The sequence below is a fragment of the Pogonomyrmex barbatus genome, unplaced genomic scaffold (assembly GCF_055798465.1).
Source record: "Pogonomyrmex barbatus isolate J1 unplaced genomic scaffold, ASM5579846v1 scaffold7, whole genome shotgun sequence".
NCBI classification, from domain to species: Eukaryota; Metazoa; Arthropoda; class Insecta; order Hymenoptera; family Formicidae; genus Pogonomyrmex; species Pogonomyrmex barbatus.
In genome coordinates, this window is record NW_028297171.1 from 5,470,205 (window position 1) to 5,496,315 (window position 26,111).

Sequence of the window (26,111 nt, forward strand, 5' to 3'; positions counted from 1 at the left end):
AAGAATTTTTATATATTTTAATAAATTATTTGCTTATTAAAATATTCAATTATTTATCTATGTAATATAAGATATACATTGATATAGATTCATTAATTTTCTTTATATATATTATTTACAAATTTATCTGTATAGACTTTACGAACTAGATAATTTGAAATTTACATCAGTCTGACAAGTTCAGTATTATTTAATTTAAATTCATGGAACATGAATTTGTTATAAAAAGTCATTAAACAAAATACAAACTGTAAGTATATAACAACGTTAAACAACAGATTCCTAGTGTATATACTTATATATTGACAGTTTGTATTAAATTATATCTTTATGATGTGTGCTCTAATGAACACAATTACACAATTTTTCATATAAATAATATTACATCATCGAATTATATTTCACGAACCAATTGCTCGAAAATAAGTATGTACAACATTTGATTATTCGTCGAAATATCAGCTAAGTTGTGCATCACCGTTCTTTGCTTCGATTGGGCTAAGAATGGTGAGCACATATTGCAGAACCTTGACGAGTTCTTGCTCCTGCTTACTGGCGTCAACACTCAGCAACGTAAATCTACCAAGAGCTTCCCGAATGCTTTGAGAGAAACCGGCGCTTCGCGCGATGAGTTTTCCTTTCTGGTTGTTGCTAATAAGAGACCACAACATTGAGCCAGCTAGACCGATCTCGCATGGCGATCCATTTTTAAAGATGTCGTGCAGCAGATTGATAAAATCCACTAAAAGACAACAAACACATAGTGCAATTTGATCTTAACATAAATCGTATTTTTCTTCATTCCATATTTATTATACCTGAACTGAGAAGCCGAGGTCTGTTTGTTATATTGAATGCTAAATTGCGTAATATCGATATTGCAAGAACTCGACTTGATGACGAAGAACATTTTGCCAAGTACATTAAAACATCCAAAGCGTCAGTAGCCTAAAAATATTACTATGTATAAGTATCAAATAATTAATATATGTTGTTATATTTTTTTACCTTTGGCACGCATAGCTGTCCTTCCTCATAGTAAGTAAAATCTATTAGAAATTCTAGACAATACATTTCTACCAATGGCCATGGCTTTATCCTTTTAGTAAGGGTAGGATGTATCTTAGTAAACAATTGAAGAAGATTACTCTGCAAAATTAACAATTAATCAATGATTAATTAATCAATTTAGAAAACAATATATATTTGTATTATCAAGTCTCATCTTGTAATAATAAACAAATGATATAATTACCTTCGAAATACAAACTCTACACTCGTGAACGTGCACTGCATTTCGCAGGATGTGGAAGGCAAAATGCATCTTGTGATTATCAAAAATTTGACCAGCTCTTTCAATTTCTTTACCTGTCACTTGTACAATAACATGTATTAGTGCGAGTGTGTTTGGCGTTTTTCTTAATCCACTCCCCGGTAATATTGTCGTCAGTGTTAAGGATTGTGCAGCTAAAAAGATAAAGTTCGATAATTTAAAAAGATTGCATGAAATTATATTCATATGCATATATGGAAATTATATCTCTTGGTCAATATTATATTGATAACTGTCAAATCGATCTCTTGGATGTCATCTTACCAACATTACATTTCGTTGTGAATGTCGCTATCAATTTTAAGGCAGACGTTGATACTGTTTTATTTAATGCTATCCAAGCCCACAGCTTATGCACCACATCTGCCAAACCTTCCTTCGTTAAGCTTTCTTTAACACATACATCTCCGCACATAAAGTTCATCAAAAGTATGAAGATACAGTTCACATCATACAACAAAGGATGAGTCTGTATTAACAAAAAAGTATTTTTTACTATTAGATTAAATATTTATCATAAGAAATTATAATCTTTATTATCATTATAATCTATATTTAACATATGAAATTATAAAATTTCATATATTAAAGTTAGCATTTTTCTCTACCTTCTTTTCCGCTTGCTTCTTATAAAGCTCGAATGGTTGAAGATTCAGCTTGACATACAACTCTTTTAGAATCATCACTGCGGTCTCAGGAAGATTATCCTGCAACGCCATTTGTTTTGCTTTTTTTGATACGCACAGTAAATTAGTAAGAGCACCCACAATGAGATCTTTGTCCTCCGATTGTTTACAGCTTTTTTTACATTTTGCATAATTATGAGCAATAAAAAGATGCAGTAAGTGTTCACATAATTCGCTTCCTATCGTAGTTTGTCCTTGATGCAGTGTTTTGTCCTCTTTTGTATGCAAATTTTTCTCATCTGACTTTTTAGAATGCGCGTTTGCGTTTCTTATTGATAATTTGTTAACCCTCGATATGACATCTCGTAAACTACCGTTCTTGTTTTCCATAACATGCACCATATAAGTATCGAGCACCGTTTGCAATAAAGAGGTGTTACTTCTTCCCAAGGAATTTTTCTGAATCTCATGAGATAGTAGAAAAGCTAAGAAGCTAATAGCACTCATTCTCAGATCTGTTGCAGAATCCTTTATCGCGAAACAAATGGAAACCATGACCATTTCAGGCCCGCATAATTCTAACGCATTTTGAATAGCTTCAAAGTGCTGATCTTCCGTTAACGAGAGCATAGCCACGAAGTTATAGATCTCGGTCCAGAATTTGTTACGCAAATATATCAGTCGTGGCTCGGCAGACTCTAAAATAAACGCACAAATTAAGAATGTGCGGTAAAAGTTCCTTTTTTCACTTTATATTGAAACATTGAAATACATACGATATAAATCAATATTTAAGAAGCAAAATAAAGTAAAGAGCGAGTCCGGGGAAAAAAGTACAACGGCTGCGTACTCGGTGCTGTGTGCGATGCAATTTGTTAAAACTGTGCAGATGCTGATATACATTTCTAAAGTATCAGAGTAATGACTTAAACTTTTTCTGCTTCCGACATTTTTAGGGATTTCAGTCAAACACCTTAAAATGAAAAGTCAAGTGAGATAATCATACATGAAAAAAAAATGTTATACATTTTTTTATATACATACCTAAATAAATATTTATCAATGGAATATTCATAGATTTGTCGTACTACTTCGTGTTGTCCGATAAATATTAAATTGTTTAATAAATTACAAACAGCTGTAATAAGCGAAGGCGTCGCTATTGATTGGATCGAATTGTCCACATCTGTTATTTCCGAAACTCTACCGGAAACTACGAGAGAAATGGAGACAAATTACATATAAATTGAATAAGACAGTTCACTTCCTAGTATACAATCGAATAATATAATTACAGAGTTGTAATTCATCCTGACAGTTGTATAAATACGATACGATGCGTGGTACCAATGAAATACAACTAGATTGCAAACTTTGCGCGATGGTCGCTTTGCCGTCGTGACATTCTGACTGTTCCGCATCTAAAGTAATTAACGTATAGACATTGGAGCACAGAACGCTGATTTCATGATAGATGTTACATTGTTCAGCATATATCAGAATGGCTTGTGGTTGTAAAGAATCATCCTATATAAAAAGATTGTTTTAAAGCATATATATAGAGTATATATATATAGTTTTTCATTCTATTTCAACAACATATAGAATACGTATACATTAAATGATATTAAAATAGAAAATTAAAAATTTTAACACAGTTAAATAACATATTTAATATTTTTCTTTTATACTTACACATTGAAAGCTCATAGAGTTGCAATTTTTTAGCATATTGCAGAACGCAATGCAAGCTTGCTCTCTCACTAAACAAGATTCATCTCTGTTTATGATACATTGTAATAACGTGTAACACAAATCACTCGGTGCCATGGCAATTGCATTGAAGAGTTGTAACGCAGTATGCACTGTCTTCATCAGACCTGCCAGTAATTGTAAAGCTGAAGCACGAACTAAAGGATCTCTATTTTGCCATAACATGGGTAACCAACTTAATGAACGACCTTCTTCGCACCAAAATACTATCCATGACTAAAATAATGATTATCATATTTATTTGCATTGAAATTAAAAATTAACATAGAACGCAAAATGATTATAAATTATTTAATAATTATAGCGATTGATATGTACATGTATTTAATACGTTGGTTTTTAAACACGAAATGAAAAGTACTTACTTAAGTTACTTACGTTTTTATTAAAATTAACTTGCATTTGATGCAACAAGTGATTAAGACATATTATTGAGTTTCTTGTTATCGATAAACCCATAAAACTAACAGTACCAGCACCATGAAAAGACACGATCGGTTCAATAAGTGTGTTACAAAGAGACAATAATAGATTCTTATGATTTCCCCATTCGCATTGTCTAATCAAATACGTCAAACATGTTAATAACCAGTCAAGATATGCTGTAAAAAAAGGATAAAATATTAAACTTTTTAGATTGATATTCTGAAATTGCTATTATTAAAAAATATAGTATGTCCAACAAATATCAATACCGAGATTGTAGAAATGCTGTTGATCTCCAAAACACAATGTTGAAACAACAAATTCTACAAATCGAATCCAGGTGTTCTTAGGTTCGTCATTAAATTTCTGCATTTTTTCAATCGCTGAACATGTACGTACTAATTTGAGTATAGATTGATGCACATTCTGATTATCTACTTCCAAGTTCTTAAATAACTCTGCCAACGATTTCGTCATGTTTTTCATAATTCTACTGATCCATGATCTTTTTCCTGATAAAGACAAAAAAGAATCTTGATATAATTCGTATTCAAGAAAAACGATGATATCTCTTTCAATATTTGCTCTCCAAATTACCTTTCTTTGCAACGTTTAAATATAATTGTAGAAAGATTAAAACATCCACAAATAAATCGCAATCCTCTTTACTCGTGGGATGCGATAATAAAAATCGCTCGAACGTTTGTTCCCACGGCAATGATTCGATATCTTTTTCATCGTCGCGTTGAAGTACTTTGTAAAAGTTTAAATACCTGAGAAAGTAAATAGTTAATAATAACATGCGTTTGATATTAATTTATAAATTAATATTAAGACCACTAATAGCAGTAAGAAATTATTACTAGCAATTTACTAATAATTTGACAATTTAATAACTTACATTGTGAGATAATCCAACGCGCACGTAACACTATAATGTGTAGTAGAATTTTGAATGTTGTAGAGTTGTTGTCGACAACAATACTGAGGAAAACTATATTGTAAAGAAAGGAGATCACTTTCAAGAATCATCAATTTTTGTGCAATTTCGGAATCCTTCAAGTCATTTAAACATTTCCATATAATATTTACACCGCCATTCCATTCCCAAGCCCAATATTGTCTAATAAAAGTCAAAACTAGCGGATTGTTACCATGAAGTACTATAAATTATAAAATAAAGAAGTCTTTATTTTTTGTGTTCATTTTATAAAATCACATAGAATGATTAATATAGCTTTTCTAATCAAAACATTTTATAATAAAGTTACTTACGCGATACATCAGATCGCCTATGTACACTCATCTTCCAATGAGATCTGCATACGAATGGCAGTTTCATATTTGTCACGACAATATAAGGTAATGAAATATGTGATGCAATATTTTCCATATCTTTTTCATTTATTCGTATTATATATTCGCTGTAGAGAAGCAAACACAATAGTTGCGCACCATCAGATTTTATACACTCGTTGTTTGGAAATAAAAAGAGGCCTACAATAAAAGATTTTATGCACTTAGTACCAAAGATATGTTAAAGATAAGTATAAGATCGAAATATCAATTAGAACTATGAGATACATTCTGGATAGATACATGGTTAGATACATTCTGGAATTAAATAAAATTTTGAATATATATGAATTACATAAAAAGTTATAATAAAATTTACATACTTCTTATGATATTAAAAAAAACATCAATGTTCAGAGATAACTCATGCCGTATAGTACGTTCAAATAATGTAAGTAGTTTTAATATGCTGATTATCGGTATCACTGAATCAGGATAATTTACATAATCTTTCTCTACCTAAAAATATGTAATATATTTAAATCTGATAAAAAGACACATGTATAATTTCATCAAATATAGCTTACCAAGGCTTTATTAAAAATATCTAAAATCAAAGATAATCCACCTTGATTGATGAATAATTTATGCAAAGAAGTATCGGAAAGTATCACGCTAATTTGTACTAATGCGGATTTTCGAATTTTTGGATCGACATTTGGTTCATTCAGCATTTCTAACACTGATAACATATTGTTCCTCTGGAAAAAACATTTCTATGAATTATTCAATCATATATTAATAATTACAAAATGAGATTTTGATTATGTACAAAGAACAATTCTGTTAATTAAATCAAAATACTAAGACATTTGTAAATATTCTGAATATAAATATGTAACCTGATAATTGCCTTCTGATCGCTTAATGAAAGTTTTACGCTCAAATATACAGAGTGAACCAAGAGGCAAGCCGTGTAAAGATGATAAACGTGGCAATTTCTGAACAGAATTCGTTTCCTTCCCAAGTAGCCAAATTAATCGACATAACGCTTCTTCTCGGATATCATTATTTGGCGAATAAAGAAATCTCAGATTGCCTTTTAACACCTAAAATTGAAAGTTATATAGCACGTAACAAATAATTATAAAAAGATATCTTTAACTAAATTAAATCACCTCAATAAAAGGCAATTGTATACTATTAGAAACATCAGGGTCAAACATTTTCGTTATGCATTGTCCTAAGGGTGTGTGGGTATCAGCATGACACTGTAAAAGATATAACACAGGAATGAGAGCTTCTAAAGTTTTCAACCATCCAGTTTCACCCATTTGTATTCTTCCTTTTAGTATAAACACTAACATATCTCTCGACATTTCATTTATCTGCGCATCAAACCAAAATAAAATTAAATTATAAAATCAGAGTTGCACGTATCATAACTTTGTAATATTTTGGACATTAAAATAAAAATATTTAAATATTAGAATAAAAATTTTTATTACCCTGGTATCTTCGCTAGTTGCGCCATGAGAAATAATTTCTGTTAAGACATTTGGTTCGAATAAAAACATTAAATTTTCCCATGATAATTTATTATATTCTACTCCTAGGATACTCTTAATCAGAGCGTGGCATTCGACGTACGTGGTATATTGAACATCTACATCTGCATTTGCTAATAAATTTAATATCAATTTTGTTGCTAAGGCACGATCCTCGTCACTTAAAGAATATTTCGAGATGTCTTGTAAAAATTTTATAGCTGTTTTAATGACAGTTAAATTTTTATGATATGATAAACTCAACTTGGATGCATGTAACAGTTTTAATGTTTCTGAAGGTGATTGTCCCGGTAAATTTTTTAATATACAGATAGCTGCCTGCATAGACTTTGCGACAGTTCTGGTTTCATCAAATAATTTTATCTGTGCTGTTTGATTAATATCTTGAAATTGCTATAAATGATAAAAGATTATATTAACAATAGCTAGCAACGTTGCTTAAATAAATTAGAAGAAAGAATAAAAGACTGAATTACTTACGCGAGCATATTCCAAAACCATGGAGTGCAATGCTGGATATAATAAATATATTGGCGCATCCATTACGGCATTTGTTATCGATACTTTCAAAGCATTCGGTATAACACTATCCGCCAGCTCTAATGGCACAATACTGCTCAACAATTTCATAATAATGGTAGTAAGATACAAATATGTTATTCTCAAATGATCCACATTGCCACAATTTTCAAAATACTCCATCACTTCTCCCATTAAGTTGAATAATGCTTTTAAATCATCATTTATCTTCAGGGCCGTACCGTCATTGCACAACCAGATATTCGGCATTACAGTGATTGTTAATAATTGTACTAGTTCATGTGTTAGATCTGTGATATATTTGATGTTTCGTAAAGGAAATATAGAATCGACAGGAATGCTTAACTGGATAAGAACGTGTTTCAACGATTCTATACAGTAAACTGGCAGTAACATTTGCTGCAGTTGCAAGGCAGAATCGTCGACATCGCTGATACTATGACTTCTGTCACTAGTCCCCTAAAAAAATATTATATAATAAAGTGATTTCAAAAATAATAAATCTGCTTGAAAAATCAAAATTTAGTTTACTCACTGCTGATTGATACGCTTGATAATTTGCTTCAGGTACAGCACCATCTGGACCATCTCCACCTTCTGAAGACGTGTAAACATTGCTGTCCAATTTGCCACCTAGTAACTATATAAAAAAATAAATTATTGAAGAAATTTAATAAAATAGTTAATAAGAAATCTTGATAACCATTATTTCATTAAACATCAAAAGATATAGTTTCCGTATCAAGTAAAAGTATTACCTTTTGCTTTTTATTTGCTATGCATGGTTCACAATAGTAATAAATACGAAATCTTAGAGAACGAGTCAGTTTACGTAAGGTTTTTAACACGGTTGGAACTATGCACTCAATATTTGTTTCCGACATGCTGGTACTTGATTTAAGAAGACCGTGAAGTATCTATAATTATTTTACGAGTTTATTTTATCATTCAAAACATCAATATATATGTACATATGTGCATGTGTATATGTACATGTGTGCACGTGCATGTACTTATGTCTAATTTCTTATAAAAGAAAATATTAACCGTAATTATTGCTGGTCGCTGAAGAAAAACTTCTGCTGGAAAATCTTGCATCATAACATTTGTTATAAACTGACACGTGTGTAATATATGATTAATATCGACGGTGTTATTGAGAGCTTCCTCGACTGCAGTGAGTACTCCTCTGTCTGATGTAACTAGTGGCTGCCATGGCATTATGAGCCATTTAATACCACCTTCTACCACTTTAGAAATTTGTGTACCATTTTCACGTTCCAATGTAACATCAAATGGTATGGTACTACATAATTTTATATACATATAAAATATATTATACATTATATATATATATATATATATATATATATATATATATGTATATATTATCCTTATATATTACTTAAGAAAAAAAAATAAAAAAATATCTTCTCTAAAATCTGTTTTTATTATAAATAATAATAAAATTCCAATCATTAATAAAGATTTTTAATATATACAACATATCCAAACAGCAATTTTATTATATTTGTGTTAATTCTTACCTATCCAAGATGGACGGAAGATTTAAAACATTATGTGAGTTATCATAATCTGCTCTATTATAGTCTTTATTTTTATATCTAATATGATCTTGTGTTTGAATTCTACATCTGTCAAATTCGGAGCATGATGCAACAAAATCCTACAATATAATTTTAATTATCAATTTATTTTTAGAATACTAAGTTATGTTTGATATGCTTGTTTCACTCACTCGATTATTTTCTATATGTAGAACAGCTTCTTCAATCTCATCTAATTTTGTATACCATTCTGGGGAAAGTTTTCTTCTTAATTCATAAAGCTCATTTTGGAACTTTAACTTGCCAAATGCATTCAAGTAACTCTTTGCATCTGCCTTAAAACAAAGATCATATATTAATTAAAACTCTTCAGATCATAAGTTAAAAAGTATGCTATAGACTCTGAAATGTTATTTGAGGTAAATTTTTTTATCAAATATTATAAATAATTTTATCATATTTTAAAATTAAACAGATATCAATCAAGTCACATTAAACCATTTTTGATCTCGAAATTAATCTTATGTTTATACTAAAGTTTAAATCGAAGTACCTTTAGCAGCCGTAACAACAAGTTCAGTACTTTCTCCGGCTGTGGCGTAGTGTCAAACGAAAACCAATTGAACAGTCTTTGGATTATTTCCTTTTTGACAGCATCGCACTCGCATACAAAACCCAGCTCGTACTTGGAAATAATATTATCCAAAGCACGCAGTCGTATCTCATCGATAATATGGCCTAGAAAAAGAGAAGTGTCAAAGAATCACGTACGATAAGACGGACGTGCATTGATTTCAGTTTTTCCAGGTAATCAACTGTCTTCCCTCACTTCTTACCCAACTTTTTAATGTGCACGGCGGTTATTCCGGCGGTGCCCAACATCGTGAAGAACAATCTGTCAGACCATCGCAGGTTATCCGTCACTCGAGCTTTGAAATTTTAACCGCCAAATTCAGCGACATCACTATTCCTCAAAGTCGGCAAGAGTTAGAGAGATAAACGAGATGAACGATGACAGACAGCGGCCACTTGTGACATTTTTTGTATTATTGATAATGGTAGCGATCTATATTATCAGTAGTCGATATATAATTTGAGTTTCTGAGATCGCCAAGTCATCGTTAGATGGCAATACTCGTATCGTTTGCCGCTCGCAAGAAACGCCCGCGCGAAGAAATCGGCGGTGGCCATGTTTGTTTAGCAGAGACTTTAACGGGCGCATGCGTCCGACGTCGCAACACGTTCAATCGAATTTCGGACGGCGATTACGTGGCGCATCATTTAGCGGGAATACGGAAATTCACGTTAATCGAATAAGCAAATAAATATCTAACAATACCGTTAGATTTATTACTGTAGCACGTAAAGAGCATGAAAGGGAAAAGGAAATAATTCATATCGATTTGAAGTAACTTCGTTCGAACTTCGATTATTTTTATTGATGTTTTTAAAGCGGTGTTATCCCAATAAATAATTTATTTTTAGAACTGTTTTCAACATTTAAAATAACAAAGTAAGATGATATCAACAATATTAAATAAATAAGAATAATAAAATAAGAATAATATGAATAATATATAATGATATTAATAATATTAACATCATTAATATTGAATTCGCAGGTGTCACGTTCTATTTTATTATTGTTAATTTCACGGGTCATTAAATTTTCTTTTTAATGGTAAAATAAAAATTATAAAATGCTTATTCGATTGAAACATACATGACGTATTGATCAGAGGAGAATATTCCTCTAGAAATTTGGCTTTAAGTAACTTTGTTTGAATTAATCGCCGATTAAGTTAATCAAAGTTTGATCAAACTCGCCCTTAGAATACAGGCAATCGACAACACAACAAAGATCTTTCAAAGGTCCGTTTAATCATCTTACGAAATTACAAGGATAATTTGAAGCACATGCTTTCCGCTAACGGAGATACGTGTAAGTATTACAATCGGTTTAAATTTCACGACACTGAATTACATAATTATGTACACATCATTTAACTGCATATAAACATACAAAAGATTTAAGATTAATCATCGAGTCGTTGATGAAACCTTTATAATTACCATCTCCAACACCACGATCGACTCTTCCGTGTCGTTCGGCCTCGATAATCCTTCGATATACCGGGTGTTTACGAAGCTCGGAGCTTTATCGCAATTCAAGAAGAAGAAAAAAAAGGAAACGATTCGTCATCCCGTAAAACTTAAACTTCTTCCGTAACTTCACCGTAACTTTACCGATATCTCCGCGCTGTCTCGTCGCAGTCAAGTCGAAAACAACTTCTAAATTTTTTTTCATAAAGTGCATCTCCAGAAGGAATTTCATCTGGGCTCGTTTTTCGTTAATCATACCGCGAACGAGCGTCAACAGAAATTTACGTTTGCATTTCGCTTGCAGAATAACTGATACGTGAATGACGGATATGGCTCGCGGGGCACTTTTCGCTGATTATTAATGATTAGAGCCCCTAGAAGTAAGAGCTCGACTACCACTAAAATGGTTTTATAATAAAATGGCATTTATCGCGTTGCGGAATATATGCCTATATTAAAAAATTGTACATTGTTTTAAATAAATTGATCTTTATGATAAATAAAATTATTATATATTGTTTCTTACAATATTAGATTAATGTATAGTAAAGATTAAAACTCACATATTTCTATTTCATATTTATAACATAAACAAATGGACAAATGGATATAACATGTTGATAAAATATCCGCGATTATTTTGCCATTTGTAATACATCTCCTATTTAAATTTGCCTTATTTTTGTACCACTTCTAATTGATTTTGCCACTTCATTACATTTGATTCGACCAATTCAAACATAAAACGGTCATTGATCGGACTCCGAGTTCTGGGGATTCTGATAATGATAACCAATTTGGCGAAATGTGGCGCGCAAATTCGACTCCGTTGCTCGGCCGTCTCGCGAGCGTTGCCATAAAAATGTGATTTAGGGCCACGCTTCGTGCCGAGGCGGCGCGGAGGGCGCCGGAAATGAGCCATCAATGAGACGATCGCGCGTCGGATCACGCTGCCCACGCGCTTCTCACGCAATTACGTAGTTATATAATATATGTAACTGCGCGCGTGAAACGCGTACGAGCGATCTATATAACATATCGCCTATATATCTTTTTATTCCCGCGAAAATCATACAACGGCGCGGAGGGCGGGAAATCCTCTATCGTTGCGGAACAAAACAGACGCGATGCGCGATCGTCTCCTCGAGATCCCGGCGTTGCATCACCCTCTCCCCTTTTGCTTTTTTTCGTTTTAGTCATGCGAGCTTACATCATCTTTTGTCAGAAATCGATTACATCTTTCTCTGACGCGACGTATACATATCTCGATATTTGTTCTCTTACTCTCGATCCGATCGAGCTCTCTTTTTCAAGCGATCTTCGTGTTTCTCGCATAAATTTTGAATTTTTCGTGTTATTTGCGAGAGCGCGATCGTGATTGATTCGCAAGTTGATTTTCCTCAACGCATGAGAATTATTGCTTTTTGTTGCTTGACATAACATTGGTCGCGCCACGAACGCAAATCGTGGATTATTATTTAGTGAGCTTCACTTGCCGGTTACTTTTAGATGTACGTCCAGCGTTCGAGACGAGTCAAACTTGAATCTTTTATAACATTGTTAAAACTTATCCCATTACTGTTTACATTTTTTTTAAGTAAGATATACAACAGAAAAAAGTAAATTATGCAAAATTAATTTAACCGCGTACTTTTTTATGGCAAAGCATCGACGCGAGATTTATATTTGACGATAAAATGCAATTGATGAACCAAATTTATAAAGAGAAATTGTATATTAGCAGAAAAAATCCTTTTTGAACAATTATGTTCATCGCTGAACATGTTACACGCTAAAAGTAACACAGGCTGGCCATTAACTCATATTGGTCGAGAAAATGCCATGAGTTTCGTTCCAACGTTTTAATAACGTCTGTCCGCAATTTACAACAACGTGCATAGAGACGCGATGGAAGCGTGTACGTAACGTATATGTGGTTTTAAGCTACGAGCTCTTTGATCCCTTTAACCCCTTTCCGACGATAACGCATTAACATGTATTGCAACTCTCGGTACAATAAAACTCTTTTATCGAGATCTCAGATGTAAAAAGGAATGTAAAGATATAAATTATTTAAATCACAACAATTTATCTAACTCTACTATTATCCTATGAAGTCGTAACGATATATTATATAAATATCCTACAATATAAAAATTGCATTCACTATCAAATACGTAACGTACACAAATTTTTTGTCACATAATTTTTTTGTCGATGAGAAATTCTTTCTATCTAACGATACATTCAATATTTCTATATATTTTTAAAATTCACTTTACTTTTTATAATGAGTATTTTTATTTAATAATCGCGTTATTCGTAATAAATTTATTTATTTAGCTATTTGAGCTGCCGATCTAAAAGACGTTTCTATATACCGAGAGTCCCGCAAAGGGGTTTCGCCGTGTTTTCAAAAAACCGTGTTTGGTTAATGATGTAACGTCTCTTTTAGTCGTGCATCGCATGTACAAAATTGCCGTATAATCGCAATGTCGCATCGAGCGGAAGGAGTTAATTCGACTGGCTGCATCGCAAAATCTCAGCCCCCGGTATTCGAGATAATCCAATTATTGCAGTTCTTGTGATATTTTTAATTTAATTATAATAAAATATCTTTGTCTAAATTTTCACTGAAATTAATTACCAGCCTCCATTTCCAATAAATGCGCTTTAACGTATTTGATATAAAAACCCTGTGATTTCCCAGAGATGATAGCTTGACCGCGTATCCTCCGTATTTATAAATTTTTTCGCGTTTCTCTCGCACGATTAATTTCCCCATTGAACTGTACATCGATTTTCTATTGTGCGTTCATATAATCAGAGTTGTAGTAAATCATCGTCGCGTCGTGTCACCGCCGGCTCGACAACGAGTGAAAAATACGAGCGGACGAGATATCGCGATGCCACCCGATACAAGAAGCGGAGAGTAGGTGTTTTACAATCTCACGAGTAACAATAGCCAAAATCGATTTTTTAGCTCGTATATGCAGTTAAACAATCGGACCGAGTACAACGTATTAGGGAATTAATTAATTAGATACGCCGAGCGCCTAATGGAGCGCCCGTTTAAAAGGTACAAGAGAGTGAGAAGCGACACGAGAATTCGTTATCCTTAAAGTCTCTATCGAGGAAAGAGGAAAGAGGAAATGGTAGGGTAATCACGACAGGAAACACATACACGGTATACGCTATTAGAAAAAAAAATATAATAAATATCGTTAAACATTAATTACAAATCAGCCTGAAGCGACAACGATTCTGAGATTCGGTGCCGCTTCCGCCCTTTGGTTTAACAATTTATCGTAGACATCGATAACAATAATTTTTTTGTTTGGGTTAAAAGTGTACGTGTGCGCGTGTGTGGGTGTGTGCGTGAACGTGGGTGCGCGCGAGTGTCTCTGAATACAAGAGTATTTCGTGTCACTTTTTTCGGTCTAGAGCAAAGTCGAGAGGAAGAGTTGCTTTTTGACATTTAATCGAAGGATCTTTCTACGGCGTCAAATTAATCGCGCTTAATAAATATATGTACTCTCGTCGATAAATTTCAATGTATAACAACAAGTCGTTATAAAAATTTAATTGTGGAAGCGTAGTTGTGCTTAATTGATGTTCGGCTTTGTATGAGAACGATTCAAGTTTAGAATATTTGATTTTGAAAATCACGTAAATTTTACGGAGGTAAAATAATTAATTGTTTCGAGTGGTAAAATTCGGTGGTACATTTAGGCAACTGTTAGTCGAAAAAAAAAAAAAACATTGTTGTGTAATTGTAAGGGGGAAAGTACAAAGTAAAGCTTCTAACAAAAATTGATTACCGACGATATGCGACAGATATACATGACTAACGGTCATTATCTACGCTCATTTAAAATACTGTCTGGTTTCTATATCGATAGAATAGCTTTGTCCGTTTTTCCGTTCGGAATATTCGCGACGAATAATCGCCAGGTTATACGTTCCCTCTCTCGTTTCTCGCTACATTGTTTTATTAAAACTTACGCGCTAGCTTGTGTATACATGTACGTGTGTACACATATGTATATAGATATTGTATATATATATATACATATATCAATTTTTATATGTATATCATATATATAAGATATGGGTAAATGTATAATAAATTAATTATTAATCGTTATTAAATCTATTTACGATGCGCCGTTAACAACTAGTGATATGTACTCGTTTTGAACTATAGCGTTAGTTTGATGCGACCCTGAGGTGGTTGCGCATCGCCTCTCACGATCGGGAAGCGATCCTGAGGAAAGATGTTGTTTAATGGAAAAAAACGACAATAAAATTCGGCTTCTTTGCAGCCGGTCCTGCCGGCCCCAGTCCTGCCTTCCTCCGCAGATGCAAATTCCGCGTGGCGTAGCGTCGCGCCGTTTCCGCGTTTTACCGAATCAACCCTTGGCCGATTAGGCGAGTGGCGGCGATTTTTGCCGGGTCGCCGCGCAAAAGCCTTTTGTATTCCGTTGGAAGCTATTCTCCCGGGGAAAATGCGGCCGCGCCAGACGGACATGGCGCACGAGAAGTGGTCTCCCCGTCTTCTCCCGCGCCCACCCCCGCGTTTCCTCTTCTTTTTTAGTTTCCGGAACAACCTGACTCTTTTGCCGTAAAACGTGCCACGACCTCGGTCGATATTTCCGCGTGTATTAATTCACGCTTTTCCGAAGGGAAACCGCCGCTTTACGGAATCCTCTCTCATGTTTTTCTCTCCGTCCCCCTCCTCCCCCCCTCGCCCCGCCCTGTGCGTTTCCGAAGCGAAAAGCTACCGAAAATTTTCAACAGGAAGCTTTTTATTCTTTGAACAAGCCCCGATACATATATAAAAACATCCGCTGCAAATGAGAGAATACGAAAACATGTTCTGTAAATGTTCACGGAACGTCCTGCCCGGCTATGCTACATGCTCGCCACAAAAAAGGTCGACGAAATGCGTGCTTGAAATTTCTGCCGTCGCTTATATACACGCCCGTAAATATGTGAATAACTTTACTTCCTTTTCCTTTTTTTTTTGAAAAAAGAAAATGCGATGTAAAGCATTTCGCTTCTCGATCGTTTTCGGTTCTGCACGGACACCTCATTTTTGTGACATATTTTTTTTTTGTTTTCGCTTAATCCGGTGCACGTGTCGAGAAACGACATCGTGTACACCGTACAGGCAATTGTTGATATGTATCGTTTCCTCTTTCAGCGTGGCTTATTGCTTAACGTATAGCTATGATTTTGTAAATCTAATATTCTTACATCTAGCCTTACGCCTGTACCAGCGGCGCGCAAACTCGCTTTTGTCACCCGGACAAAGGTTTTCGGAAATATCAAGACAAATCGCACACAAGTGACATGATAAAATAGCTAAACGAGCGATCGAATAAGAGAAAAATTAAATTTTCAATACTTTTCCCCTAGGTGATTATCTTCCTTTCTGAAAAAAGGATACTGGCCCCTCAGTTATCGCGTTAATCAGATTATCCCCGATAACCGATCGTCTCTCGCTGCTTCAATTTTTATAAAAATAGACAGCAGTGACAGTAATAGCATATTACATTTGATATTGCGAGAACAAAAGTTACGACACGCTAATTCGACATCACAGAGAAAGAGATAATAAATTATAATTATGAAATAACACGGCTCCTGATGTTTTAACGTAGCGATATCTATGTATTTCTCTCGTCAAGTAAAAACGTGTAGAGTGCTTTATAGAATATCGTATCTTAACTTAATTCTAATTTTTTTTTATACATTTCGAAAAAATAACAACAGTTGGTCTATACCGAGCTGAATGCGCATTAGTTTGTGCACCTCTGATTTAGCATTCTTCGCGCGAGCAACGTCAAGTATCTTATCGGACAAACAGCTTAAAAGACAATTCACCGTTCGAATCGTCGAGGAAGATGTCATCTCGATAAGATATCTGACATTTTGTCGACAGAGCGCCGATTGCGCCCGCCACGTTGTCCCATGGTATAAAACGAAATCTTACAAGCGCGGCGAACAAAGCGCACACACATGTATATGTATGTACACGCTGTTCTTCCGCTATTTGTTTTTGATCGGAGGATTATTCCTCGGAGGATTATTCGTGAGAATATCCTCGAAATGCGAGATACCGCGCGGAGAAATATCGACGGTTGATTCAAAGTCGAGGTATTAATAAACTTTTGAGTTACAAGCAGCTAGGAATGAAAGATATTAATCCATAATAATCTACACAGAAAAAAATTAGTCATAAATAAAAAAATATTCTCATATATAAATAAAAATATTATAACCTTCTTAAAAATTGTAATAATCTTGATTTGATTAAATTTGTATTGATGCAAGTATTATTTTTGTTCAACTCACGATTAAAAATCTTCTATACGAAGATCATAATATTCTTGCTATCTCTCTATTCTTGTATATGAGAATATATAATCTTGATATAAGATTGCTTTTCTGTGCAATATCTAAATCATTGCTAATGAACTTTGCTTTCGAACGGCAGCGGAGTATATTTAGCTACAACAAATCGGGAATGTGCATTCTAATTCGAGTTACTACGCGATAAATTTAGCGAGGCAAATATAGAAGGTCGACATTGCGACTAAAAAAAAACGTGTGACTAGAAAAACAAATTGGCACGTATTGATATAGACAAAAATCTAAAATGAAAATTGAAATAAAATCGGGATGCGTTCGAGAATCGCAAGCGACCCTTGCCGGCAGTGACGAAGCCGGGCATCCTCGCCGTCGACTCGGTCTTTTAAATAAATCAGTGCTCTCTCTCCTGGGATGCACGATACAGACGACGAAGGTGAAGGGAAAGAGAGGATGGGGGGAGGGAGAGGGCGGTTGGCAAGGGGCAAGTAGGAGACATTCTCGTTGAGATATCCCGTAGTGAAGAGTATACTCCACTGCCGCCGTTGACTCGCGAAAGCCGATAAGAAGGAACGGAAAGCAAGCGCAAGTTGCAACTCGCGCGTGTACACATTGTATCTCGGAGATCCACCACATGTCCCTCCATTCATAGATTTCACGCTTTCCGGGCGAATTTCTTTCGTTGGAAGGTTGCTGCTTGTTGTGTCTTTTGTACTCTTTCCACCCTCGACTTCAGACGCCTTGTAACTTTTTCATTTTCGAATAGAGTGTCTCGGCGATTGAATTATAAATTGAACTTTTGCACACTCTCACACAAAAAGTAGATGAGTAGTGATGTAATCGAGTCTCATCGGGAGGACCCGCTGCATCGTATTGGATTATACTACGTGTGCAATTTCGCAAAATTACACTCGACGAGAAGTGGAGTTCACGCATAAGATCGTGGCGAGCGCGAGGCGCGAAAGAACGATTCGCGATTCGATGATGGGATCCGATGGTCCAAGGATCCGGTAATTCAATGATCCAAGGATTTATCGAAGTATAGATTCGAACGATCCGAGAACCGTTGAGCGATTTTCCTTATCCTACACTTATAAATTATGATATGTTATTTTTTTTTTTTTAATGACTAGCGCTCCGAGCGCGAGGGTGTGTGCCCCTCCAAAAAGAGATATTCGCAGACACCCTCTCCGTTTACTCATTAATGTGTCTTTGGTTTCTTTCATCTCCCCATGGTCTAACCCACCCTCCCCCTTCCCATTCCCCATTCGTGTCTCAGGAAATTCGAAGGTTTATGCCAGTGCGTCAATTTCTTGCGAAAATACTGTTTTTGCGAAAAATGTACGCTTCGTACCTTCTACAAAGTTCACGACATATAACTTTGACATCACCTTTGATATTTTTATCTCTGAAAGTGCAAAGTTTTTGAGGAGATACTTGTGTATCTTGGTACCGGAGAAGTTTATTATTTGCTAGAAACGATAAGCTTCGAGTAATTACGAGTGTTTGAACGGACCGGGCGAGGATAAATTTTTCTCTCTCTTGCGAGAACAAACTTCTCGATTACGCGATGTGCTTACAGACAACAATTTACCGGACATAGCTGGTAGTACGTCCAAACCGTTTACAGTAGCAGACTACAGGCAACGATGTCACCGCGAGGGGGGAAAAAGTGAAGTAAACCGATCACTGCGATCAATGAAGGGTACGAGTCAAAGACAAACGAAGATCAAGCCACTCTCATCGATTATTTAACCAGGTTGCAGGGGCACGTTCGGGGCTCTCCTCGTACGCTTTTATATGTCGAGATGTCGATAAAATCATCCGGAAATGTCCGTTTGTTGTTAGTTTATCTCGCACATTTTTATGATATACGGATGGAGAATTGTGCGTTCTAGAAACCTAGTGTACTCTAAATACCAAAATTTGAATTTTAAAACGTTCGAGTAATTGTCCTGCCAGAATATTTCCGGTAAACGCGGTTATATACGCAAGTGCGCAAACGAATGACTTTTGTATCCGCTTTTCGGTCCCGGCGATGTCAGGTCAAAAAATTTCAAAGGTTCCGGAATCTGAAGCGTGAAAAAGTTTGCACGGACAATTAATTAGATTTTCGTGGAGTAACAGTGATATTTTCACGCTTTTTCACGCTTTTTTCCATTTTTCCGCCACAGCTTCGTACTGCGCTTTCTAGTAAACCACCATTTTTACTTCCGTCATACGATAAAAAAAAATATGCATAGAGATATTGTTATTATCAACAATTCACTTAAATATCGCAGTGTAATAAATATTAGAAAGTATAACATGTGATAGAAACGAGTATCTCTTTAACGGTTCCTATTAATAATTCTGTTTTTCGTCGCTAAAATCAAAATAAAAATGCTGAAGCGATTAAAATGGACTTATCATACTAATTCGAAATCCATCGCACATTTCAGCAAAATGGTCGCGATTGTTGCAATTCAATTTCGTCATTGATTCGACATGTGGATTTCAGGAGCATTTCGCGTGCATTATTAAAGCCGCCATTGCACGAAACTTCTCGAGGGTTGATTACTGCGTTATTATTATCCCCCGAGACCGAAGTAACTCGCCATTCACGTCGGGTATCGCATAGTAATACGCGATTAAGGGAAAATCGATCCTGAATTTTATCGGGTCCGTAGTACACGCTTAGAGATACCCGACGCGCCATAAAATTTCTCTCGTTCCCCTGGGGGTGACATTTTTCCCCCCCGTCCTTATCTATCTTTACCTGATTTTCTTGATAACGTAGTGTAGTTTGTTGCTTCCTTTGACTTCGCCGGAAGTCGATGAACCTTCCTATTGAATATTCGGATTCACGTAGTTAGATCAGAATCCACGCCCTTGTAATTCCGTATAATTCCTTTATTCGCGGCGACTTCTCGAGATTGTTAGGCGAACCCTTCCTTCCTGCGAAGTCTCGTGTATAGTCCGGCGGCGCTTCTTCTTCCTCGACTTAAGCCGGCGAGCGCGGATGCATTTTGCATAAAATGCATATTCATCACACGCGAAAAGAAGCACCTCTCGCGACCGTGTCAAGATATTTCATTGTCCGGAGTATCGGTATTAATGGAAGAGAAGAAGATGGAAAATGTTAAAAAAAAAAGAAGGGAGGAAAGCGAGATGCTTCAGTCTCAAAAGTTTGAAAAAGTTTCAACTGAGAGGTGAGCTTTTCCACATGATGACATTTGATGAATGATCGTTTGTCATATTCAAGACTAAATATCTCGGACATGGGGGGCCGTTATTACACGAGAGACGAGGAAATAGTTTGGGGAAATGGTCGGGATACCCTGGCTACGGGTCTTTATAAATTTCAGTGCTTTCGCGTGAGCGTGGCACGCTCGCTAGAAAATACATATTCATCTCGGCCGCTCCGCGGAGGGTGCATCCGTAATGGAGACGAAAGGGACAAGAGGGATCCGCGGGATCTGCGTACATTTCGTCGGACGTCCACGTGAATGGCGAGCAATATCGATCAGTCGAGGCAAAGAGGTTATCCGGGCACGGGCAGCTGTTTTCGAAAGACCCCAATTCAATTTCTACTTCCAGCGCGTTGTGTGTTACATTTATAGGTCCATCGGACACCTCTGGAGTAACAAGGTACGCGTAGTAACAAGGTACATTGCACAGTTCGACATGTGTACCGCATAGGGTGTCGCACAGGATGTCGCAGTTGCCGTTTCATATTTCATTCGGAAAACGCGGAGATGAAATGACATATTTACAGAGGCTCTCGCGCCTCGGCGTTGGAAATATTTGTTTTCGCGACATCCCCGCAAATGGGAAGACCGCGTGAAATCCCCGTAGATTGACCGGACACGGATCGACGAAAAAAAGGAGGCGTTGAAAAAAAGCATCTCACTGAGAGGATCGCGGCGGCGGGAGAGGGGGTGTTAACGCCGCTAAAGCAGGGGTGAATGGCCGAGACCGGGGCTGCGCGGAGGCCAAGGGAGGAATATCGTGATCGCGCGATGCGCGCCGGGGAATGAAACTTTTATTCGTTCTCTTACGATAACGAGAGAGAGAGAGAGAGAGACGGCAAGGAACAATATTTATCTTGCCTCGCTCCGGAGACGATATTTTTTCGCGCCGTAATTTTAACAACGGCCAACGGATAGATGATTTGACGGCAGATTTATTAAAGTTACGGTAACTTAATACACTCGCTACAAATGAAAGGTCTTTCGATTTCGACGCGTCTCGATTGTGTCGGAATATTATTATAATCGAAAACATATAATCATATCTGGCGCTATGACAATTTCTACTCTCTTTCAAAAAAATCTTTCTCTTAATATTCATCCTTCGAAAATGGAGAACGGTATGGAGTAGAAAATACGATTGATCGAATCGTACGCTGACGCAATAAATTCCGCGTAAAAAAGCAACGGCTTGTTAGGGAATACAAAACTAACTGGAAAATATCTCTCTCGACAATTTAAATGAGCGTAACCAAGCGTGCGAGATGGTTAACGTGACCGGCTACGCTTCTCAGCTTATCGAGCCGTGCCGTGACTTTCCTAAAGAAGGTCTACAAGTTCCTTAATTGGGCGTACGGAGGTCGGAAATCGTAACGCGATCCCTTCGCTCGTCACGAGGAAGAAATGTCGAGCGATATGTGCGTTTCTTTTCCGTGCGTTTAAGCGAAGTCGAGAAAAGCTATCGCGTGTCACGCGTGCACGGAATAAACTCGCTGGGTCATCGAGTCAAGGTGGAATTAAATATTCGTCCGCGGGAATACAGAAGAAACTGTGTAAAGGCTGATGACGTGACGTTTTTCAATCCATCCACAGGCGTGCCGCATATTAAGCTGCTAATTGAAAATTTCGCTGCGATGACAATTGCTCGCTCGTTCCGGCTCTCATCGATCCGACCTTACCTCGCAAAAGCGGGGAAAAAGGAGAGATACGTGGGGCACCCCTTTGCTTGTGTATTAATCGTGACAGATTTACATCCCGAGCGCTTTATAAACTGTACCAGGTAATCTAACGAGAATCAAAGGCTGTTTGCGGAAATTACAACTTACACGAATGCAACCGAGTCCCTGAGCAAAGATTTGATCAAAGCGTGTACGCGGAAAGGAAGGATCGACGACGAGAGACGCACGATGCGCGGCTTTCTTTGAGCCGAATCGAGAAGCCCGAAATTGTCGTCGTCAAGCCGAGCTTTCGCGAAACCGATGATCGAGCCGCGCATAACGTCGCCGTCGTAAACGGTTAAGCAAATTGCGACGGCGAGGTAATTAACGGAGCCGGTGCGCGTATAAAGCGAAACTTCACTTCTAAATAAGCTAAAAACGGATTAATAGAAATAAGCTTTATCCGGTACCAAGAGCGAACGTTTTCTCCTTTCGAAAATAATTTAACCGACGCAATAATTTGTTTCCCTCTTGCTTCGAGCTTTCGATTCAATGAACATTGTTCGTTTTAATAAAGAAAAAGATTGAATAACAGATTATTCAATATTTTCAATTTCATTTGTAACACATTCACTCCTTGGAAATAATCGCGCGCGGTGCAAAGAAAATTGACGCACTTGTGCCCTCGGAATGCCATTTACTCCGATTCCCGAGATCCTCCGGCCGCTAAAACGGAGCCTAGGCGACCGGTATTTATCGCACGAATTAACGCACAGTGCATTTTGCCGCGCATGCACGACTCACTTGCGTCGCAAAGCAGATTATTTATGGAGTCGTATCCTTCCGAGAGAAGCTGTCGCTAGGCGAGAAGCTGTCGCTAGGCGACAAGCTTTCATATGACTCGCTTCTTTCATCCCCCTTGTCTTCTCCGCGTTCTCAATGACAGATCTATCTTATTAATCTCCAATGATTTTCGTCTATTATTCGCACTAAAAAAAAAAACACTTTTCGATAAAGACACTTCAATTTTGTCGAAAATAAATCATCATCGCGACGAGGTGTAACTTGAATAATTTTACACGAGTTTTTTATACCTTTTGTAAAATTGCTGAAGTTAAACCCCGCCGCGACAATAATTCGTTATCGATAAAGTTTAAGTGCCTTTATTCACGCGCAAATTGTAAAGGTAACTAAACAGCGTCCCGTAACATCTCTATCATTCTCTTCGTCGATGTCAATCTGAATTATTAAACATCTGTGCAATAATTAAGAACTCTTTCAACGACGAAGAGAGTACTCTCCGTTGTAATACATTTTTAATACGTTTAAGTTGTCGCGTTGCTTTTAGTACACATGTAATACTCGGTCTTTCAGTAGAATTTATTTTATATAAAGAACATTAAACGTTCAAACTCCATCGGGAGATTTGGAGAATAATCGATTATAAAGATTTCTACGATAAAGCCTCGGCGAGAGATAGAAAAGAGAGAGAGAGAGAGAGAGAGAGAGAGAGAGAGAGAGAGAGAGAGAGAGAGAGAGAGAGAGAGAGAGAGAGAGAGAGAGAGAGAGAGAGAGAGAGAGAGAGAGAGAGAGAGAGAGAGAGAGGTTCCGTCTATACTGCCGCTGACGAGTTTATTCGCGGTTGGTCGGATTCCACCCTACTTCTCTTCGTGTTCCCAGAGGAACGCTTGCGCCGATATCCAGTGTCAGAGAACGATGGAGAAGAACGTTCGCGCTTTTCTGCGAGAGAAAAAGAGAGAGGCGAGGTGAACTCAGGGAGAGACGAGTAAAAAAGAAAAGATTGCTTTCGGTTTGCTCTCCCGGCTTCTCTCCTTCAAAAAAGCGGACTAGAATAATTACACATTCCCTCTCTCGCGTACAGTAGGGGTGGGATCGTGCATGCGCGGTGCGCAATAAATAAAACTTTCGATCTTCATGATCTCGACGCGAGTGTCCCTCGCATTACGTAATATTCCTTAACGACATAAGCGATATAACAACTTCCAATGTGGATTATAAAAATATTCAATCTTTGTCGTACGAACTAGTTAACCTATTGATATGTAAACTATCGATATGTAAAATTGATATGTAAAGTCACGGACCAATGTGATCCGCATGCCGCGTGAATCTACGAGGCGATCGCGTTCGTCTCGCAGATCTCCGCGTCTCTATTTTATTTTGGCCGGCGTTATTGTAACTTTCGTGTTGCGTTGTGTATGTATGTGTGTCTCATGTGTACATGTTTTGTATACTCTTGCATGTTTTTTATAATGCAATAACAAGACGCTGGTCTCGCATGTATCCGCTGATGACGGCGCCGGTACTTTCATTGTGAAACATCAGCGCATTACATTTTCTTTCTCAAAAATAAAAGAGAATATACCGATAATCAATAGCTACTACTTATCCTTGTCGGTATCCCCGAAGAATATCGCTGATCGAAACGATATAATTCCAAAGAGTCTTCGCCGACAATGCCGGCTCCTCGTCGACGTCGTGATTAATTCCGATGATGATCGGCAGCGATATTTCTTCCGCGGTGAGGACGACAGGGTATTTGATTTTAGTCGAACGATCATGCTCGCCGATGGATGCACGCGCGACTCGCATCAATAACGAACGAGTCGGGACTTTCCACGATGGTTATTCCTCCGGCCAGCCGAGATCCTCTCCGACGAGTTCGTAGAAGCGTTGATTGTGCTCGTTGAAGAACTTCCTCAGCTTCGTCACGACCATCGGACTGACACGCGGGTGACGCCTCCCTTTACTCTCCTTCAGACATTTCTCCGAAGTCTCGTTCCTCAGGCAGTAGAAACCCTTGGTGTGGTTAAAGTAGAAGTTGTGCCGGCCGATACGCGGTTCCAGCCCGAGGAAATTCTCGATTCGGCGCAGCTGAGGCACCGGATCCTCGATCAATTGATCGCCGTTCACTATGAGGATCTGCTCTCTGGGGAACACTTCCAGCCAACGATGCATATAGGTGTGATAGAGCGATATGGCGACCGGTCTATAGGACTCGTTTATAGTACCGTCGGGTCGCATAACGAGCTCCTCGAATGTACGTGCCACTTGCTGTTGTTGTTGTTGCTGCTGTTGCGGCGTGCCGTTGGTCAGGGTGGACGCGGTAGCGGCGTGCGTGCGCAATTGCGTGTAATCCGATATTGCCCGGGTGACCGGTTCCCGGACGATCAACAGCAGCTTGACGCTGCCGTTCATCGCCCGGATTCTCTCGGGCACTTCGGGCGTCACGAAGTAGCTGGGGCTCTTCTCGATGGTGATCTGTCCCTTGAAGGAGTACGGCATCTTGCGACGGTACCACTCCAGACCCTTCCCGTAATTGTCGTCACGGTCGAAGAAGTGGACCTCGCCGGCGGCCTTTTGTATCTGCGGATGCAGGAAGAGCATCTCCAACAGTGCCCTCGTGCCGCACTTGCGTACGCCGATTATGATGGCCTGGGGAAGATGGCGATTCGTGCGCGGGAAGTGAACCTTGGAGTTGGAGAAGAGGAGAGGCGGCGTAGCGCGTACCTACCATAAATCCCACCGTATATGGCAGCCATGTGTCTTTGGAGACATTAGCGGTTATGCATTTCTGTTAGAGAGACTTACTAC

The 26,111-nt window shown here is 37.4% G+C and overlaps 2 protein-coding genes across 3 annotated transcripts in view; both read right to left on the reverse strand.

The window, feature by feature from the left end:
- ana3 (rotatin homolog anastral spindle 3) overlaps window positions 1-10,423 on the reverse strand; it is an 11,608-nt gene extending 1,185 nt beyond the window's left edge. The window contains exons 1-28 of one of the 2 annotated variants that reach the window (XM_089082979.1): window positions 9,967-10,423; window positions 9,684-9,868; window positions 9,322-9,465; window positions 9,110-9,249; window positions 8,610-8,868; window positions 8,321-8,479; window positions 8,098-8,202; window positions 7,503-8,021; window positions 6,963-7,415; window positions 6,633-6,842; window positions 6,357-6,563; window positions 6,042-6,215; window positions 5,838-5,973; window positions 5,434-5,655; window positions 5,060-5,321; window positions 4,756-4,931; window positions 4,428-4,670; window positions 4,111-4,334; window positions 3,655-3,948; window positions 3,255-3,486; window positions 3,004-3,172; window positions 2,736-2,932; window positions 1,942-2,657; window positions 1,598-1,802; window positions 1,256-1,467; window positions 1,009-1,149; window positions 819-948; window positions 554-742 (exon numbers count right to left, since the gene is read on the reverse strand). In XM_089082979.1, the coding sequence (XP_088939105.1) occupies window positions 554-742; window positions 819-948; window positions 1,009-1,149; window positions 1,256-1,467; window positions 1,598-1,802; window positions 1,942-2,657; window positions 2,736-2,932; window positions 3,004-3,172; window positions 3,255-3,486; window positions 3,655-3,948; window positions 4,111-4,334; window positions 4,428-4,670; window positions 4,756-4,931; window positions 5,060-5,321; window positions 5,434-5,655; window positions 5,838-5,973; window positions 6,042-6,215; window positions 6,357-6,563; window positions 6,633-6,842; window positions 6,963-7,415; window positions 7,503-8,021; window positions 8,098-8,202; window positions 8,321-8,479; window positions 8,610-8,868; window positions 9,110-9,249; window positions 9,322-9,465; window positions 9,684-9,868; window positions 9,967-10,012 (6,349 nt within the window). In that variant the 5' untranslated portion in view covers window positions 10,013-10,423. Of the gene's footprint in view, window positions 1-285; window positions 743-818; window positions 949-1,008; window positions 1,150-1,255; window positions 1,468-1,597; window positions 1,803-1,941; window positions 2,658-2,735; window positions 2,933-3,003; window positions 3,173-3,254; window positions 3,487-3,654; window positions 3,949-4,110; window positions 4,335-4,427; window positions 4,671-4,755; window positions 4,932-5,059; window positions 5,322-5,433; window positions 5,656-5,837; window positions 5,974-6,041; window positions 6,216-6,356; window positions 6,564-6,632; window positions 6,843-6,962; window positions 7,416-7,502; window positions 8,022-8,097; window positions 8,203-8,320; window positions 8,480-8,609; window positions 8,869-9,109; window positions 9,250-9,321; window positions 9,466-9,683; window positions 9,869-9,966 lie in introns of those variants that run through there. The other variant, XM_089082978.1, reaches the window with a different exon arrangement.
- A 567-nt stretch (window positions 10,424-10,990) lies between these two features.
- The window catches only part of Hs3st-A (Heparan sulfate 3-O sulfotransferase-A), a 42,865-nt gene continuing 27,744 nt past the window's right edge, over window positions 10,991-26,111 (reverse strand). The window contains exon 5 of the mRNA XM_011646870.2: window positions 10,991-26,027. Coding sequence (XP_011645172.2) covers window positions 25,143-26,027 — 885 coding nt within the window. The 3' untranslated portion in view covers window positions 10,991-25,142. The remainder of the gene's footprint in view (window positions 26,028-26,111) is intronic.